Source organism: Cydia fagiglandana, chromosome 13, assembly GCF_963556715.1.
Source record: "Cydia fagiglandana chromosome 13, ilCydFagi1.1, whole genome shotgun sequence".
Taxonomy (NCBI): domain Eukaryota; kingdom Metazoa; phylum Arthropoda; class Insecta; order Lepidoptera; family Tortricidae; genus Cydia; species Cydia fagiglandana.
In genome coordinates, this window is record NC_085944.1 from 12,141,559 (window position 1) to 12,160,857 (window position 19,299).

Consider the following 19,299-nt stretch of genomic DNA (forward strand, 5'->3'; position numbering starts at 1 on the left):
TGATGCGGCAATAAATTACCAAAAATGTCATGTCGAATTGTCGATACACAATTAGCGTGGACTAAATATAAATAATTACAAAACGCTACTTTTTAATATATGTATAATAAAAATAAATGTTCTTTATTTCGTGAATTTGAAAAACAACCGTACATCGCAAAATACATCGACATTTTGAACGTTGCGTCATCGCGCCGCGGCGTTGCTAGCCGAACTGAGAGTATGTCAGGAGTCCGTCAGAACTCAGTCGCGGGGCGAGGTAATCCGAGTCGGGGCGGGGCGGTGCGTGTCCGTTCTGTATGATAATACTATTACTTATTCTGTGGTTTAGCCTATTACATTTTAACATAAAATTGAATTCTAGATTTTTAAGTGGTTGTTTCAAAAGTGGTTCAATTGACCCCGGTCTACCCTAAAAGACGAAGTGAAATAAAACGTACGTATTGTGTTTACCATTTATTGTACATGAACCTTTTTGTAACACCATACATATAAGCATTTCCTATAACAGCATGCACTTACACTGAGCGTCTACGAAACACGCACGTTTTTATTTCTACGGTCAATATACACCGTGTTTTTTTTTGTTTTCCGTTAATTTCAAGGGTGCATTCCTCAGCTTAAATCAAGTAATTTTCTCAAAGACACCGATATTCTAATTAACTCCATTTCGGAGATAATCAATATTTTATTTTTTTCCTATAAGGCCTCTACAAGCGTGTACACTTGCCTTAGGGCCGGTTTACATATTGATTAGTGTTTAGAATGAGTTCATACAATTGCTACTAAACTTAAGTACAATCTCGGTCGATCGATGTTCAAAATGACATTGATATGTCACAGATTTCAATTGTTTGGTTGAGTTAAATGTAATGACCGTCTTACAACAACGCTACATGCTACATTTAATTACTTTTTAAACTTAATTTTTTTTAAAGCAAAAAAAAATTTTTTTTTGAAAATTAACTATGCCATTTAGTTCTCTTAAACGTACTTAACCATACCCCGAAGTTAACGGAATTCAATAAAAACACGGTGTACAATTTTTTTAATACTTTAATGAAGAACGTTATGCTTTTATTATATGGTTAAATAGTATCGTATCAGCGGCGGCTTGCTATTTTATTTAGGCCTGTAGATTAAAGCGCTTGATTGTCATGAAATAGGCTAGCCGATAGGAATATTGCCTTGCCACTGGTGCGTCTTTTGTATAGTAAGATACCTCGTATCTATCCAAAATTCCGTTATAAGTTTTTATCAGTTAAATGTTGCGTTAAAATAGATCTTCACCCCGAGCAATAAGGCTTATTTTAGCTCAAGTTTGACCGTCCATAATAGCTTATTGTTATGCGTGTTTCGAAGATGATAACCAAGCGAATACCCTACGATAAATCTAATTAACACTAATTATATTTAGTGATACTTTTTAAAAGTATACAATAATTTATATATTTAGTTCAATATCTTGTTATGAAATGAAACGAAGGCATTTCTACATAGGAATGGTATGTTAACGTGGTAGTTTACGACACACTCTTTATATTATTCGAACTATAAAATGTAGTCGGAATCAGATTGGATGGTCTGTATCGGCGGCGTTTAGCTCGAGGCGAAACTGATGAAGGGCTTCTGAGGGGCACGAAATATCGAAATATGTCGCTTTCACACTTTTATAGTTATCATTTTAAGGAGTCCATTTAGTTACTTTGTGGCAAAAAACACGCCGTAATATAAAGTCAATTTGATGCCGACGACATTATTCTATATCTACCCGCAGGAAAATATAGCAGAAAAACAAATATACAGATACGTGTTGGGCTTTAGCGGACCACTGTTTTAGAATACATTAAAAATCGACAGATACGTTCAAACTTAGGTTCATCTTAATATATTTCATACAAACAACTGTAACGGAATTGAATTAAAAATGGACAAAACATGTTTGTCTGCATTATGAGTTTTATAAAAAACCTAAAAAATATCCCTTTTGGTTTATATGAATATCGCACAATATATTACGAGTGCATAAGTATTCAAAAACGATATACTACATACATAAGTAACTTGGACACATTACTGCAATAATAATACTTACATTTTTTGGTCGAATACAAATAAGCACCTCACGATGCAATAAAATCCTAAATCGCATAAAATATACAGATGTATTATAATTTAATTCCTACTTGTGTCACCACAATCAAAATCATAATAAATATAAGATTTCATAAAAACATTTCATTTTGAGATTCGATGTGGCTTACAAATACATGTTACATTATAGTGTGTACATAACAAAACAATATACATATAATCTTTAGAGGACTGATATAAATTGCATACACATATATACATATATGGTATAAGTATACATACTTTATTGGTAGATGGGCGAATGAGCGCTGCTCAGAAACCAGAAACTGTCCAGATACCAAGCCATTTATGAAAACACAATGACAAACAAATCTTTTAACACATTCATTGCCACTAAATGCTACGGGTTACGCTCGTAGCGCGTAGCCACGGTCTCGCCGTATGTAGCGCGTAGTCGCGACAAACACTGTACCCGACAGTCGGGTTCTTAGCCCTAAATGTGTTAAAATGTCATTAATTGCCAGCCCTCTAAGAATCATATACAGACATATCATATATTTTACCCAGTATCAGGCATAAAAATAATAATATTCTACTTAAAAATATAAAAATTAAAAAAAAAAACTCATAACTTGGATGTTAGGAAACTTCTTTAAACAAATGAATTAGCTCAAAAGTCAGTGTCAAGAGCCGAGCGAATATTATATGTCTTTTTCACAGTTACAACTTGTATATTCTGATAAGGGCATTTCATGGTCCAATAATTTGCTAGCTGATTTCAGTTCAACACAATGCCCTTAACCGATTACAATGTTTGAGCGACTTCCAACTTTAACTCAATGGCCATAGGGTTGATTTTATCTAGCTGGCCCGGTTAACATTAGATATAAACAGTATGTAACGCGCCTTTTGTAGCTTCGAGTCCGATTCAAGAAATTCTGGAAAGAGATTTTGATTTTATTAAAAATGTCAATTAAATGATAAAAATTAGTTTATTTATAATGGTGTGGCATTACACATGAGGGGTTCTAAAAGCTGTAACAGACAACCGCACCGCACCGCACCGCACCGCGACCGTTGGTACGGTGCGGCGGACGTATCGGTAGTGTGTAAGGTGGTCGCCCTACGTGCGTTAAGGACGCAGCTATAAGTAAGGACGCACCAAACTCGCAGTGCGGTGCGGTAGTCTGAACATGGCTTTGAATTAATTCATGTATTAGGGTAGACAATCATAGGAGGGTGTTAATTGAGATTAATTTAGAGTTGCAATTTCGAAACAAACACAAAGACGACGCCGTAGGATAGCTAGAAGTTATTGTAATTGCAACCGTATCTTCGTAAAAGTAAGTTACAATTTGGCTCGGTCGAAATTTTTTATATATCTTCCAATATGTAAGCCGATAAAAAAGTGTATCACATAGCTAAAAATGTACAGGCCCCATATCCCCATATATATCAGAGCGGCCAACGTGGAGGCTATTCATAAATTACGATGACGATCCCGTATCCCGATCTGGACATCGGATAATGGTAGCATGACGGAGGAGGAAACGGAGTTATTCGAAGTATGATTTTTGGATGATTTTAGGGGGTCAAAAATCGATGATTAATTTATGGATAGCCCCGTGCTCACTAGGTACAGAAGACTCACTCTCTAACAGAACGCATCTGTCACGATCAGCACAGATATGGCCGCTAGGTGGCGACAGCGCCACGCGCGGCTTATGGCAAACCCCAAAATTAGGGATCGAACGGATGTACTTTTAGCTACCTGTAGCAAAGCGACGAAATCGCGGAGTGAGCCACGCCTAACTGTACTACAAATAAAGGTATACTTACAATCAGTGGTCTAGCATCTGGTCTCGTAGAGGCCGGAGCGGCCGATGTAACGCACCCATTTGATCACGTCGTGGTCCGAGTAGTTCAGTTTGGGCTCGAACACTTTTAGGTAGCGGACCTAAAGGGGAAAATTGTCGGTTCAAAACTATGTAGGTATACTTCAAATAACGAATGATTAAGATGGTATATAGCAGGACTGCAAAATGCCAATTTTATATGGGATAGCGCGAGTTGCGAAGTTTATTGACGATACCTGGGGCTGATTGCATAACAACTTGTAACTAATAATATTATCGAAAGTCGCTTTGTAATCAAATGAATTGAAAAGAGACTTCCTGAATGGAATTTGAAACAACGAGAATTAAGGGACTGAAAAACTAACCTACATAGGCGGATAATTATGGCACAGTCTATAAAACAATACAGTCATTCAACGAAGCCGGTAGACAGGGCAATCGTGCGGGTTGCGAGGGTCGCGCGCAAACGAGCTATACATCTAATCGCCATAGCGTGACTTATTTGAAATGTTTGGTATGTTTGTGTTGGTGTGTACGTCTGTGACAATCCTACAGTGTTCTTGTGCGGTGTCTGGATTTAGGCAAACATCAAAGGCGTCGCTCCACTGTTACTTTTTACACTGTGATTATGTTATAAAAAAACTCGAATGTAACTGTATTGTATGCCCGTACCTTGAAGCCAGAGGGCGCGAAGGGCACCTCGAAGCCCATGGAGATGGGCGGGCGCGTCCACTTCTTCTTGGTGTCAGTCTCCAGCAGCTCGATCTCCGCCGACAGCTGAGTCTCTTTCATGCCCGCCATGCGCTTGATCTTCCATACTATCGCGTTCTCAGATGCCTGGTAAATATACATATATCACTATATAACTAAGGGGGGGCAGCATAGGAGCCGTCAGATTTTTGGCGCGAGGCGTAAATGTGTCGTTTATGCTTCCGACGTAGCCCACAAGATGGCAGAACCTACTTTGCACAGGGAAACGTAATGCAGCACCGCGGCTTCCGTCGCAGTAGTGTTGGTAAGAACTCGAGTCCGCTGAGCCTGGATGAATTTGAAGAACTCGGCTCGTTTTTACGAAACTGCGCTTAAAAAAGTTATGAGAAGAGTCCTTTGTTGAGACTTTTTTAAGAGCAACTCAAAAGGACTCGAGTCTACGAATAAAGACTCCGTTAACAATTTTATATGGGCTTTTCCTAAATAACAGTAAAGAAATAGGCGTTATTGTATGATTTGTGTACCTAATTCACGAATTTTACATAAAGACAATGCGTTTTTTTTTAGCGATTGTTGCGCCATTTGGGGTCCTAGCTAAATTGGTTGTTCAATACTTACGCTGTAGAATTCCCAATTTAGCAAGAACCCTAAATGGCATAACAATCCCGTGTGGTGAGGTGGTGAATGTACCTTATACTTAGCCTTCCCCTTGAGGCAGATCAGCTGCACGCCGCTGGTGTTGAGTGGGGTCGGTATCTTCACTTCGATCTTCTGTCCGAGCAGCGAGGGCTTGAAATTGCTCTTGAGGACCACCTTCACTTCCATCTTGGTGCGGCCCACTTCGCGCACAAGGGGAATCACGCGGAACGGCAGCGAGATGTCTTTTGTTGTGCGGTATCTGGGACAAAGTTAGACATGAACTATATCTTTTGATTGGACTCGCTCACTCTTCAACTCATTGATTATTTAACTCGCTCAGTCGCTCATCTATATCAGTGTTCCTTGCACGCTCTTTCCCACTCATGATTCGAATGAGCCGGCCGAGCTTGACGAGCGAGGAGCGAGTGAAACGATGGGAATAGGTTTCGGAGCGGTTCGGAAGAATTCGGAGGATGTAGGGAAAACATGGCGGGATCGAAAAATATGAATCAATCTTTTCAACTCAGTGAAGCGTTTTGCGCATCTCTAGACAAAGTAATAATGGACTACTAGAGGGTCTAATGGCTGAGTAAAAAGGGACTGTCAACGAAGTAAGCCTTGGTTTCATATCACAGATGGTCCAATTTGACCGACCGATTTGCCCCGGTGCGGTCCGTATTGGAGAATGAGGTTGGACGATCGAAGCGTTTTACAAATGGCGCCAGCATTGTTTTACCCAGTAAATCTACTAAACTATTGATAGGATTTGCCAATATCTTCGATTTTTTTTTATATTCCGGATATTTAATACACAAACCGCGATATACTTGCTTTTTACAAAAAGCGAGAGTTTAATGTGTTATAAGAGATCCGGATGGGTTAAAAGGCTAGTTAAGCCAAATCCCATAGAATAAGTTACAGTTGCCAACCCTATTCAGTGAGGGGAATAGGATAAAAATCTCACCTCATGAGTTCAAACTCCCCGTCGGGAGGTATGAAGGAGATGCTGTGCTCTGTCTCGAACTTGCTAAGCTTGACGCACTGGTGGAACTGGCAGTCGTCGATGACGACCACTGGCTTGCCGGACCGCGCCGGGTCGCTGTCCGTGTTGCCGGAGATGCCACCTGAGAAGTCAGTAGGGGAAATAGGATAATAATCTCACCTCATGAATTCAAACTCCCCGTCGGGAGGTATGAAGGAGATGCTGTGCTCTGTCTCGAACTTGCTGAGCTTGACGCACTGGTGGAACTGGCAGTCGTCGATGACGACCACCGGCTTGCCGGAGCGCGCCGGGTCGCTGTCCGTGTTGCCGGAGATGCCACCTGAGAAGTCAGTAGGGGAAATAGGATAATAATCTCACCTCATGAGTTCAAACTCCCCGTCGGGAGGTATGAAGGAGATGCTGTGCTCTGTCTCGAACTTGCTGAGCTTGACGCACTGGTGGAACTGGCAGTCGTCGATGACGACCACCGGCTTGCCGGAGCGCGCCGGGTCGCTGTCCGTGTTGCCGGAGATGCCACCTGAGAAGTCAGTAGGGGAAATAGGATAATAATCTCACCTCATGAGTTCAAACTCCCCGTCGGGAGGTATGAAGGAGATGCTGTGCTCTGTCTCGAACTTGCTGAGCTTGACGCACTGGTGGAACTGGCAGTCGTCGATGACGACCACCGGCTTGCCGGAGCGCGCCGGGTCGCTGTCCGTGTTGCCGGAGATGCCACCTGAGAAGTCAGTGGGGGGAATTGGATAATATTAATGATATAGGAGTTGAGAATTGGAGTTCGACAGAAATAAATATTGGAGCGGGGTGATGAAAAAACCGGACAAGTGCGAGTCGGACTCGCACACCGAGGGTTCCGTACTTTTTAGTATTTGTTGTTATAGCGGCAACAGAAATACATCATCTGTGAAAATTTCAACTGTCTAGCTATCACGGTTCGTGAGATACAGCGTGGTGACAGACGGACGGACGGACGGACAGCGGAGTCTTAGTAATAGGGTCCCGTTTTACCCTTTGGGTACGGAACCCTACAAACGAACACCGTTTGATCGGCATTATCTTTATATATAAACGCGAGCCGGTTTAACGGTAGACCTAAATGAAATTATGCTCAATCGAAAGAGCTTGAAAAAATATCACTTTTGAATCGAGAACATGTATCCGCAAAATTCGTATTGTCGAGTATTTTGCATTTAAAAGTGAAAAAATTTCGACAAAGAATGCAAATGTTCAATTTGTTGATTGTCATTTGACAGCGTTTGTTGCGTTTAGAAACTGCAAACATGCTTACAAGTTAGGTTGGTCGTTTTTTTTTTAAATAAAAACCAAGACGAATATTACTGTTTATTTGATGACTCCGGTATGTATAATGGTTATTATTTGCATTAAGTTTCGTTTCATATGGATATGTATACCGGTATAATCATTACATAATTTTTTTTAAGCCAGAACGTGCGATAGTCTGTTACGGCTTTTAAGACGATAGCAACACTGCCTAGACGTCAACGACGGCTGTTATTCGAAAATACTTTATCCGGTACTCCAGACGTGATAAAAACCTGTTAAATAGTGTATTGTGTGTGTTAACAATAAAAAAATAGTCACCGAACATAGTGCAAAGTACAAACGCCATCGTAACATAACGAGATTTGAACTTCAAAGCGTTCCATGGGAGTATTGTGTTTAGTATAAACATCGGTCTCTTAGTTGTATTTTAATATTTCAGAATGGTTCCAAATATTCTTACATGTCAAGGCACTACTAGCTACCTGGAAAGCAACCTTAAAGCAGCTGTGATAAACTAATAAGTGAGCGAGATGAAAATGACGTTGTTCAAAGAAACTTTGAGTTTAAGTGCCAGCTGACTGTAAACAGTGTGAAACAGTGAAAAAGCTACAGTGTATTGTGGACATATTTAATAACTGTGCTTTAGTTTAGACTATGAATCAAATTTGAGGTGTATCGGTGAATTGGAAAGTGAATAAAAGCTAATAAGTTATCTCTGGAGTCAATGTAAGTTGAATATAAGATTAAATATAATAAGATATATAGATAGTATGTATATATGTCGCAGTCAAAAGTGTGATCTGGTCAAAAGAACTTTTAACCGACAAAAACAGGCAAAACTGCTTTTGACTGAGCGTGTTGGTCAAAAGTTGTTTTACCTGAAAATCATTGGTTAATAGTAATTGTGACTGTTACTATCAGTCAAAAGTACTCTCAGAGATAGGTAGGTTAGGGTTTTTTTTTTGCTACGCTCAAAAAATGAAACTGTTCCCAGAGTTTGGTAGGTTAGGGTTATATTTTTTTGCTACGCCCTAAAAACGAAACTGCTGCCAGAAATAGGTATGATTTTCAGGTAAAACTACTTTTGACCAACATGCTCAGTCAAAAGCAGTTTTGCCTGTTTTTGTCGGTTAAAAGTTCTTTTGACCAGTTCACACTTTTGACTACAAAAGGTTGGGCTGGACATATGGCAAGGGAAGGTAAAGATAAGTGGGATAGAGAGGTAGCGGAATGGTATCCTAGAGATGGAGAAAGGAAAGAAGGAAACCAATAATGAGGTGGTCGGATGACATAAAGAAGCATGCGGAGCCGAATTGGATAGGGACGGCAAGGGATAGAGAGCTGGGGGAGGCCTATGCCAAGAAGGCAGACTGAAATAATTATTAAAAAGCAATGACATAAAAATTATTTAATAAAGTTACTAAGGAAAAAATATTGAAAAACTAATTTATATAAATGAAATGTGAATTTATTTAAATGTAATATGTACTGAAATTTAATTTTTTGGGCAATAAAGGCTATTCTATCCTATTCTATTCTAATTTGACAGGTGACAACAAAAAAAACATTAATTCCTGCTAAAATTTCAGAGTCATAGTTAAGCGTAGTACCAAAACAAGGTTGATTTTTAGGGTTCTGTAGCCAAAGGGTAAAAACGGGACCCCTATTACTAGGACTCCAATATATTATTAGAACAAAACAAATTATTTTCAGAAAATATTTAATTTAGGCTTAGGGATGGCGAGGCTCCATAAGCCTTCAGTAAGTAGTGCATAAGTATACTTGGAAAAATCCGACCTATGCCGCCGTGGATGGCCCGGTGGCAGAATGGCACAGGCACCTGCTGCAATAGCAGAGGACGCTGCTTTGATTCCAGCCTGGGGCACTGGAGGCCTTGGTCACTTTTTAGGGTTCCATACCCAAAGGGTAAAAACGGGACCCTATTAAATACTAAGACTGCTGTCCGTCTGTCTGTCACCAGGCTGTATCTCAAGATCTCATGAACCGTGATAACTAGATTAACTAGACAGTTTACATTTTCACAAATGATGTATTTCTATTGCCGCTATAACAACAAATACTAAAAACAAATTAAAGAAATATTTAAGCGGGGCCAATGAAATGAGTAAATTTTTTATATTATTTTAATATGTTTTAATATGACATGTTGGTGGCAAACAAGATACAAGGCTGTTAATGCCGATGGTAAGTGGGAGTTTAGACTAGACCTCTGCTTCTCCAAGGGACTCACATTGCTGACCGAGTAAATTTTTATTAATATGTTTTAATATGACATGTTGGTGGCAAACAAGCATACAAGGCTGTTAATGCCGATGGTAAGTGGGAGTTTAGACTAGACCTCTGCTTCTCCAAGGGACTCACATTGCTGATCGAGTAAATTTTTATTAAAATGTTTTAATATGACATGTTGGTGGCAAACAAGCATATAAGGCTGTTAATGCCGATGGTAAGTGGGAGTTTAGACTAGACCTCTGCTTCTCCAAGGGACTCACATTGCTGACCGGTTACAAATCTATTACACTCATACTAGGGTACCGTACCTGACTAGGGTACCGTACCATACTAGGGTACCGTACCTGAAGGGTAACTAAAAACGGGAACCTATTAGCGATTCCGACTCGCACTTGGCCGGTTTTTCTTAGTAGGTATATGACATTTGTTTCAGTTTTACTTCATTGTCCGTCTGTCTGTCTGTCTGTCTGTCACCAGGCTGTATCTCATGAACCGTGATAGTCAGTTGAAATTTTCACAGATGATGTATTTCTGTTGCCGCTATAACAACAAATACTAAAAAGTATGGAACCCTTCGTGCGCGAGTCCAAATCGCACTTGACCGGTTTGATATTTCAGGCTCCGTCACACAGGCGCGTTTCGCGTGCGGCGCGTGAGCGGGGCGCGCCGCTTTTTCATATAAAACGCTCAGGCCCGGCTCTGAAAACGCGCCGGTGTGGCGGAACCTTTATTTCAGTTTACTCCACTGTCCGTCTGTCACCAGGCTGTATCTCATGAACCGTGATAGCTAGACAGTTGAAATTTTCACACATGATGTATTTCTGTTGCCGCTATAACAACAAATACTTAAAAGTGTTCCGTTCTTGATGGGTGAGTCCGACTCGCACTTATCCAGTTTTTTTTTTTAACGAATTTAATATTAACGGATAGGCATTAATATTAAAGAATGAAATAGTAGTCATAATTTCCATACTTTCACTTTAGTGCCATGAAGGGTAGGTACAAAAGGGTTCCCTCTTTTGAGATTGGAAAGTGGGCTAGGTTATAAATGCGGCCTTCACAGAACCGATCTGCGACCAGAAAAGTGGGTCAGGTTAGAACTTTGATCCTTATAGAACCAAACTGCAACCAGAAGTGGGTTAGGTTAGGTTAGAACTGCGACCCTTACAGAACCGAACTGCTACCAGAAAAGCAGATGAGATTTTTTTAATTACATATTTGTTTTTAGATATATCGGAATAGTAAATTTTTCGAGTTAATGTTACGGATTTAAAATTTTCTGAGATGAGATAGGTTTGTAACCGCCTTGATGAAGGTTTGAAGTCTAAAAGTAAATAATTACTTAATTCATAATGAGTATTACCTATTACTATTATTTATTTTACCCGAGCGAAGCCGGGTTTTCATCTAGTTATCAAATATATAGATGATACAAGATTCTCAAGATAGGTAGTATACTAAGGAAAACAAGTTTCCAGCTCGGGTTCCACAACTCAACATTTGAAGTTCGAATGATGACTAACTTCGATAACTTCCGGTCCCATTTTTTTCGTGGCGGATAGGGGTAGGGTTGGTCATCGCAAACAACTTATGACTAACAAGTTATAATCGCTTTGCACGGGTTACACAAAACCAGTGTTGGCAAAAAATCAATTCGAATTGACGATTGACGATTGAGGATTGACCGATCAATCCGAATTGACGATTGACGAAACTAATTCTAAATCTACTGATTGAGGATTGACGATTACTAATCGTTAATAAAAATAAATAATTATCAATCCTCAATCGTCAATTCGGATTGACGATTACTTTGTATGTACCTACCTAATGTCCTTTTTATTTAGGCCATTTTTCGAAACTAGCCAAATACGTTCAAAAGCGGTGTCTGAGTTTGCCAAAGGTTCCGAAACATGTTTCCGACGGAAGGATGTCCTTTTTGGAACATTTTCGGGACTTTCCTTGAAATTAACCAATAGCGTTCAAAATCGATATCTGAGGTGCCCAAAGGTTTCGAAACTTGTTTCCGAGGGAAATATTGAGAGATGCCCTTTTTTGGGACATTTCTAGAAATTACCCGATTGCGTTTAAAATCGATATCTGAGGTAACCAGAGGTTTCTAAACATCTTTTCAACTGCAATATTGAAAGGTGTCCTGTTTTGGGATATTTTAGTGACATTCTTTGAAAGTGACTGCTTGCATTCAAAATCGATATCTGAGGTGCAAAACATGGTTTCAACGGCAATATTTAGATTCTACACCTTAGCCGCGTAGTTACTTTACTACCTGCATTACGCCACCCTGCTGATAACAAGATGCGTTCTAAAAACGTACGAGTGCGAAAGAGACAGCATGATTCTAATCCTTTTATTGTTCTAGTGGTGTCCAGTTTGAGTCCAGTATAGATAAGACATTCGGTCTTCAACCCTTGTTGTTTCTTGGTGTGTGACTGTGTGTGTTTGTTTTAAATTGGACTGTGGATTTTCTTTTGGCGTTGGCTTGTTATACGGACTTTTGGATTTACTTCTGGACTGTTTCATACGATTAACTTGGCGTGACTTTGAGGATTGGACATCGCAGTTGTTCTTACGGTAAGTAACATTTACCAACTATTATTTGTCGTAAAGGTTAACATTGAATATCTATAGGTACATTTTTTTATTCTAGAACAAATGTTATGTGGGTTTAAAAATTTCACTTTGTTATTTTCGTGTGCAAGATTATAATGGATAAAAAATAATTATGAGAATACATCTGTAAGATAACTTCTATACGATATTATAATTATGTCTAAATCAATAAAAAAAAATCATATTTCGGGCTCCCTTCGATTTCATTTGATGCTTGTTATGTTTTTATGACAGATTGTTATTGTGAGATAAATGAATAAATAATATCCATAATAACAAGTAAAGTTCAATATATAAAGCCTTGCCAGTATTACAGTGAATACCGGGGGATATCCCGATACTTACTGTAATACTCGCAAGGCATTCAATAAAAATAAATCATTCTTTTGGGCAACCTTTGGGCACCTCAGATATAAATTTTGAACGAAATCGGTTGGTTTCAAGAAATGTCCCAAAATGTCCCAAAACAGGGCATCTCGGAATATTACCGTCGGAAACATGATTCGGAACCTTAGCGTAGGTAAAAAGTCATTTCTCGGTATTGCCGTCAGAAACATGTTTCGAAACCTTTGGGCACCTCAGATATCGATTTTGAACGCAATCGGTTAATTTTAAGAAATGTCCCATAAATGTCCAAAAAAAAAAGGAAACTACGTCTGTATTGCCGTCGGAAACATGTTACCTACCATGTGAACCTTTGGAAATCTCAGATATCGTTTTAAAGTGCCAACGAATAATTTAAAAAAATGTCCCGAAATGGAAGGGATATCTTTCGGGACCTATGGTCGACATCGATTACGAATATGAACGTAATTGGCCAATTTCGAAAAATGTCCCAAAAAGGGACATCAGTCAATACTGACATCAGGAACATGTTTTCGAACCTCTGGGAACCTCAGATATCGACTTTAAGTCCAGTAAGTAAGTCCCAAAAAAGGACACCTTTGAAAAGTAATCTTAGGGACTATGGTTAATCTAGATTGAGAATTGATTTAATCCGAATTGAGGATTGATGCGTTAATTCCGATTGATTCAATCGGATTGACGCGTCAATCTGAATTGAATCAATTCGAATTGATCAATCCGGATTGATTTAGTTCAGATTGATGCCAACACTGCACAAAACCTTAACAAACTATACACCAAAACCTTCCTCAAGATCACTCTGTCTGTTGATAAGTGTAAACCGCATGAAAATCTGTTCAGGCGTTTTTGAGTTTATCTCGATCACATTACATACAGATATATTGACGCGGCGGGGTATTTTGTTTTATATTTCTATGTCTATTCAGGCTGGATGTGCAGTTCAAAAATTGTATTTTTTTTTACATCTTTATTGTACTACATTCAAGAAATAAATAAATGATATTAAAAACCGGGCAAGTGCGAATCGGACTCGCGCACGAAGGGTTCCGTACCATAAAGCAAAAAAAAAACGGAAAAAATGCAAAAAGAAAACTGTCACCCATCCAAGTAAAGCTTAACTTTGGTCAAAAATCACGTTTGCTGTATGGGAGCCCCAATGAAATCTTTATTTTATTCTGTTTTTAGTATTTGTTGTTATAGCGGCAACAGAAATACATCATCTGTAAAAAATTTAACTGTCTAGCTATCACGGTTCGTGAGATACAGCCTGGTGACAGACAGACGGACGGACGGACGGACAGCGAAGTCTTAGTAATAGGGTCCCGTTTTACTCTTTGGGTACGGAACCCTAAAAATGTAAGGTTATAAGGTTTATTTATAAGGTGTAAGTTGTAGGTGTAGGGCAGCGGTCGGCAACCTGCGGGCCGCATGCGTCTCGTGAACCTGTCACTTGCGGCCCGAGTGCCGCCTTGGCTATTTTGTATGTAATAGTGACAAACGACAATGTCTCATAAAGTCATAAATATTAACAAAGTACGGCCCGCGTCACCTCCGTTAACTACTATGTGGCGCTTGGCTGCTAAAAGGTTGCCGACCGCTGGTGTAGGGGTTCTATAAAGCAACTCACCATTCCCCTTGCCCTTGGCCTCCATGACGATTTTGTCGTTGATGCCGAACTTGCACTCCGGCATGCCCGACAGGTACGACTTCATCACCACTTTGCCAGCCACGTGAGCTGATAGCACTTGCCCTGCAACAATTACATAAACACATAACCTTTCATCATCATCATCATCATCTCAGTCATAAGACGTCCACTGCTGAACGACTGGGGGGAATAGGATAATAATCTCACCTCATGAGTTCAAACTCCCCGTCAGGAGGTGGAACGCTGGATGATCGCTTCCAACCGGTACGAATGGAGATCCAAGGGGCAGGCCTATGTTCAGCAGTGGACATAACCTTTAGTCAGCCTTTATTCATAACTAGCGACCCGCCCTGGCTTCGCACGGGTTAACAAATACACCTGAACCTTCCTCAAGAATCACTTGATAGGTGAAAGCCGCATGAAAATCCGTTCAATAGTTTTTGAGTTTATCGGGAACAAACACACAGACAGACAGACGCGGTGGGGGACTTTGTTTTATAAGGTGTAGTGATTCTGTGATGTCTTATATCGTATTTACAAAATTTAATGGTGCGTCCAAATGGCAACTGTAGATTACGCGTTTTAAGCGCGTCCGTATACAGTACAATAATATCTTCAGGATGTTGTAAAAGCTGCCTCGTCATTGAAGTGCGTCAGCCACGTTTGCCGAGGCGCACACGGATGGCTTCCATGCCATTGGACGCAAGAGGGTAGCCTCTTTGCTGTGACGAGTGAGAGATAACAAGATCCTTGAGGATGGTGGCTGGACGCCTTGACTGTCCAATATTAAAATATTGGGTCAGTATTGTCACGGATAGGGCAACGTAGCAATTGTGATTCCTGTGTTCTAATTATGTATTTTACTAACATGTAGTTTTTTCAAGTTTAGATATAAGTAGACTAACACAAATAAGGCTTCTAAAAATCTGAAACAAACATTTTTTCATATTTTTTTTAAGGGCTGAGGCTTGGGCTTGTGCGTAGACGTGAACATGCGTTAAAATGTTGCAGCCGTCACGCAAGCGGTGTACCGTCGACGTGAAAGATAAGTTTACACTTTTCGCCTTATTACAAAGGAGTAAGGTGCTAAAGTGCAAACATATCTTTGGCGTCGGTACCGTCAATTGTTTCAGGACAACAAAGAATGGAAATAAATTACCTTGAGGCGACATGAGGAGGTTGACGTATTCCAGCACATCAAGGAAGAGCTCATTGCGTCTGTATTTGATGCCCTCGCGCCTCCATCCGATTTGCCCTGTCACCTGTCATACAAAACTTAGGTTTAATACTAATCTTTATACTCAGACACATACCTTCGCCCACTGTTAACTGTACATCGGTGGACCTTATGCCTTTTGTAATAAGGTCCACCGATGTACAGTTAAGAGTGTTGCTGCTTGTACATATGTCGGCGGCCGATCGTAAGATCAGGCATATCGTGAAATTCCTAGGCATATCGTGAAACGTGAAAATCTTTAACTCGTTCCCTAAGTCGACGGAGCCCCGCTACGCGGAACTCCTATTTCTGGGCAGTTTGCCCTTCGGACATCTGAAGCAACCTAACGAACCTATCCTACCTATATATTGGTTTCATGTGACTATCGTCAAAACATTACACAGGAACATTACGATTTGCCTGGCCCCTATTTCACCAACGTGACAGGTGCGACCATTCGACAAGTCTCATTGTTGCTGACGTCACATGCATCCATGGGCTACGGTTATCGCTTACCATCGGGCGGGCCGTATTCTTGTTTGTCACCATCATTGTATTATTTAAAAAAACTTTATTATATCGTCAAAAAACAGGTATTTGTCTTGTGATGTTTATGATGATAATGATGACAATTGTCAGAAGATTTCAAAGAACTTTCGGTAATTCTTGACAGCAAATGAGTTCTGTGTCGGAATTTCGTGACAATTGTCGCATTTCTTGTGACAATTGTCATTAGCTTCGCAAAATAAATACTTATTTACTGGCGATATAGTGGAGTTTTTTTTTATTAACATGTTGGTGGCAAACAACCACACCGCCCGTCTGATGGTAAGCAGTTACCGTAGCCTATGGAGGCCTGTGACGTAAGTAACAGTGATGTCGACAAATGCGACATTTGTCACGTTGGTGAAATAGGGCCCTGATCTTAAGTTCGGCCGCCGACACAGACCACATCTGGGTCAATAATTTTTTTCTTGTCACTTAATGCCATGGTAATTGTCTCCTGGGTCACCCTTAAAAAGAGATTTTGTTGGATTTAGATGCTTTTTGTGATAGAGGCCCATTCTATTATATGTAGATAGGTTTTTTTTTAATATAGGTTATTTAGATAGGATAGGTTATTTAGTGTGCATGTTAGTTGTATATATTTCTTCTGACAAGCAGCGTTAGTTGTCTCCTGGGTAACGGGACAAATAATACCAGAAATAGTTGATGTGCTCATCTACACTTAAATGTAAGATGCTTTGATTCTTTAAGTAGTGAGAACATTTATGAACAATTTTCCTGTTTTATGCACAAGTTTTTGGTAAAAGTTCTGAGAAATATGGAGGATAAGATTTACTTAATTTACTTTTTTTTTTAAGGAAAAATTTGATTACAAATAACAGTTTGTAGTGTTTAAGGTGAACATTTCCAATATGCTTGGAAATGGAGAAAAGGTTCTTAAATTTTATCATTACATACTTAATAAAATTGTAAGAACTCTTAATAACATTGAATTGTATTAGATACTTACCTGGGAGGTGATTTGAGCTTGTTCTTCCTTAGAGGCAGACTTAATGCCCTGTTGAGTGATGAATGTCTTCAGCACTCCTGTGTCTGAGTTCTGAGGGTATCCGAAGTCCAGGATCTCTGCAAGATACACCAATTTAACAAACAATACAATGGCGTGGCAACTATCAAAGGTTTGCATAGATGGCGCCATCATAGCTTGCCCCCTTTTTTATGAGATTTGGCTTAACATAAAAATCCATTAACAAAACAAAAATTTGACACATTTCTAATTTTCTAGCCCCCTTATTCATAAACGCGCTACAAACCTCAATTAGTTAATAATCGTTTGTCCTTATCTGTCATTTTGACTTATGTCTTTGCAAGAAAGGGATAAAACATAATTTAACTAAGTAAATCAGTTCCGTAAAGTTTTATGAAAGAGCTGGAGGAGGCCTTTGCCAAGCGGCACACTGAGCTTATAGACATACTCTAACTCAGAATAAAAGGGCTTAATAGATAGATTTTAAAACATACCATCAAGAAGTTCATAGATAAGAACAAAGTTGTTCTTAATGTTCTCTTCGGAGATCTTGCCGAAGTAGGACTGCATCACATCAATGATCTTCAGGAGGAACTCAAACACCATGGCTGCGTTCACATTCTGCTTCGTCACTGCCGCCAGCCATATGTTGGCTCGCTGGTAAAAACAATTAGTAATTGTTGAAATTAAAACAATCTTAGGACTGTATGTGTTTACGTTTTCCCAACTACATCCTCCCAAAAATACAATATTACTATACTGAACATTCTCCTCACATGTCACAACACCGACATTGGCAAATTCACCCTATGCAAAAATGCAGGGAGTAAGCCAGAAAAAAAAGTACTAAGAGCAACACATGCAACTGACTTACTGGAAGTAGTTTTTCTTTTTTTCAAAAAAAAAATTCATGCATGGGCATTTAGCTCCATGAGAGTATATCCTAGTATTTAATATCTGTGTGCTGTATGCTGTTACTATATGCTTTTACTATAGTAACACAATATTTAATACCCTCAGATGCTCATGAAGGTTTATGCAAATCAATTTAAAAGTTAATGTTAGAATGAATTTCTATTAAGATTCCACATGGATTACACTGGGAGTTTAAAGCATCAAGTCAGTTCTAGAAAGGTTTATGACAACTCTTAGGGGGCAATCTACAAGGCTCCTTGAAGCCAACTTGTCACAACCTTAGCAAGAAAACTGAAATAAATGTCATATACTAAGAAAAAGTGACCAAGGCCTCCAGTGCCCCAGGCTGGATTAAAACGAGTGTCCTCTGCTATCTGCTATTGGTTAGCAAGAAAGTAAACTCCTAGTGAAGTGGATGAATACTGACATAAAACTTACCTTGATGTGAAAGAACGAGGTCCTCGCAATGTTGGTGACGGGCGAGCGGACCTGCTGCCGGGCGTGTATCACGTTCACCCGGAACGCGTCCACAGCGTTCCTCCCGATGTCATCGCGGTACACCCGCGAGATCAGCACCTCGCCCTTGTGGTTGTACACGAACAACCCACCGATCATCTTGACTGTACCCTGCAAAGTTACCAAACCGTACGTCAGTTTTAATGGGCGGATACCCTCACTTAACTACTTTTTTCGGACTATTTCAATTCAAATACACTCGAGTACGTAAGTATCAATAGAACATTAGCTTTGGAAGTACAATAAGACCGATAAAAAAAGGTAAAGACAGGATATGACCAATAAATCTGATAGGACACCATGAACGAAATTACTGGACATTTTCCCTAACTTAACGTACCTGCTATTCTTTGGATGCAAACATGAGGTGTTAGTATTTGAATAGCTGACCAAATACTAATGAGGATTGACGAATTACAGCATTTTTAATCGTATTTCGGTCAATCGAAGAAGATGATGCCCGCCCCCAAAAATGAAACGTCAATACTGTCAACAGATAATAAAATATCGTTCGTTTTATGAGGTAAGCAAAACATAAGCAAAAGGTCCTTTTGCGACGTATGGTCAAAATTTTACTATAATAGTTTGTTTGTATTTAATTCAAAACATCTTATTTAATTAGTATCAATTTAATAA

The 19,299-nt window shown here is 39.6% G+C and overlaps 1 protein-coding gene across 1 annotated transcript; it reads right to left on the reverse strand.

The window, feature by feature from the left end:
- Positions 1–443: 443 nt before the first annotated feature.
- Positions 444–19,150, reverse strand: LOC134670353 (AP-2 complex subunit mu). The gene is made up of 11 exons (XM_063528171.1): positions 19,004–19,150; positions 18,586–18,774; positions 17,727–17,889; positions 17,215–17,330; positions 15,642–15,744; positions 14,462–14,584; positions 6,859–7,018; positions 5,352–5,559; positions 4,623–4,787; positions 3,934–4,051; positions 444–3,032 (listed from the first exon to the last, which is right to left on the reverse strand). The coding sequence occupies exons 2-10, from the start codon at positions 18,760–18,762 to the stop codon at positions 3,944–3,946; spliced, it is 1,323 nt and encodes a 440-aa protein (XP_063384241.1). The 5' UTR covers positions 18,763–18,774; positions 19,004–19,150; the 3' UTR covers positions 444–3,032; positions 3,934–3,943.
- Between the last annotated feature and the right edge of the window lie 149 nt (positions 19,151–19,299).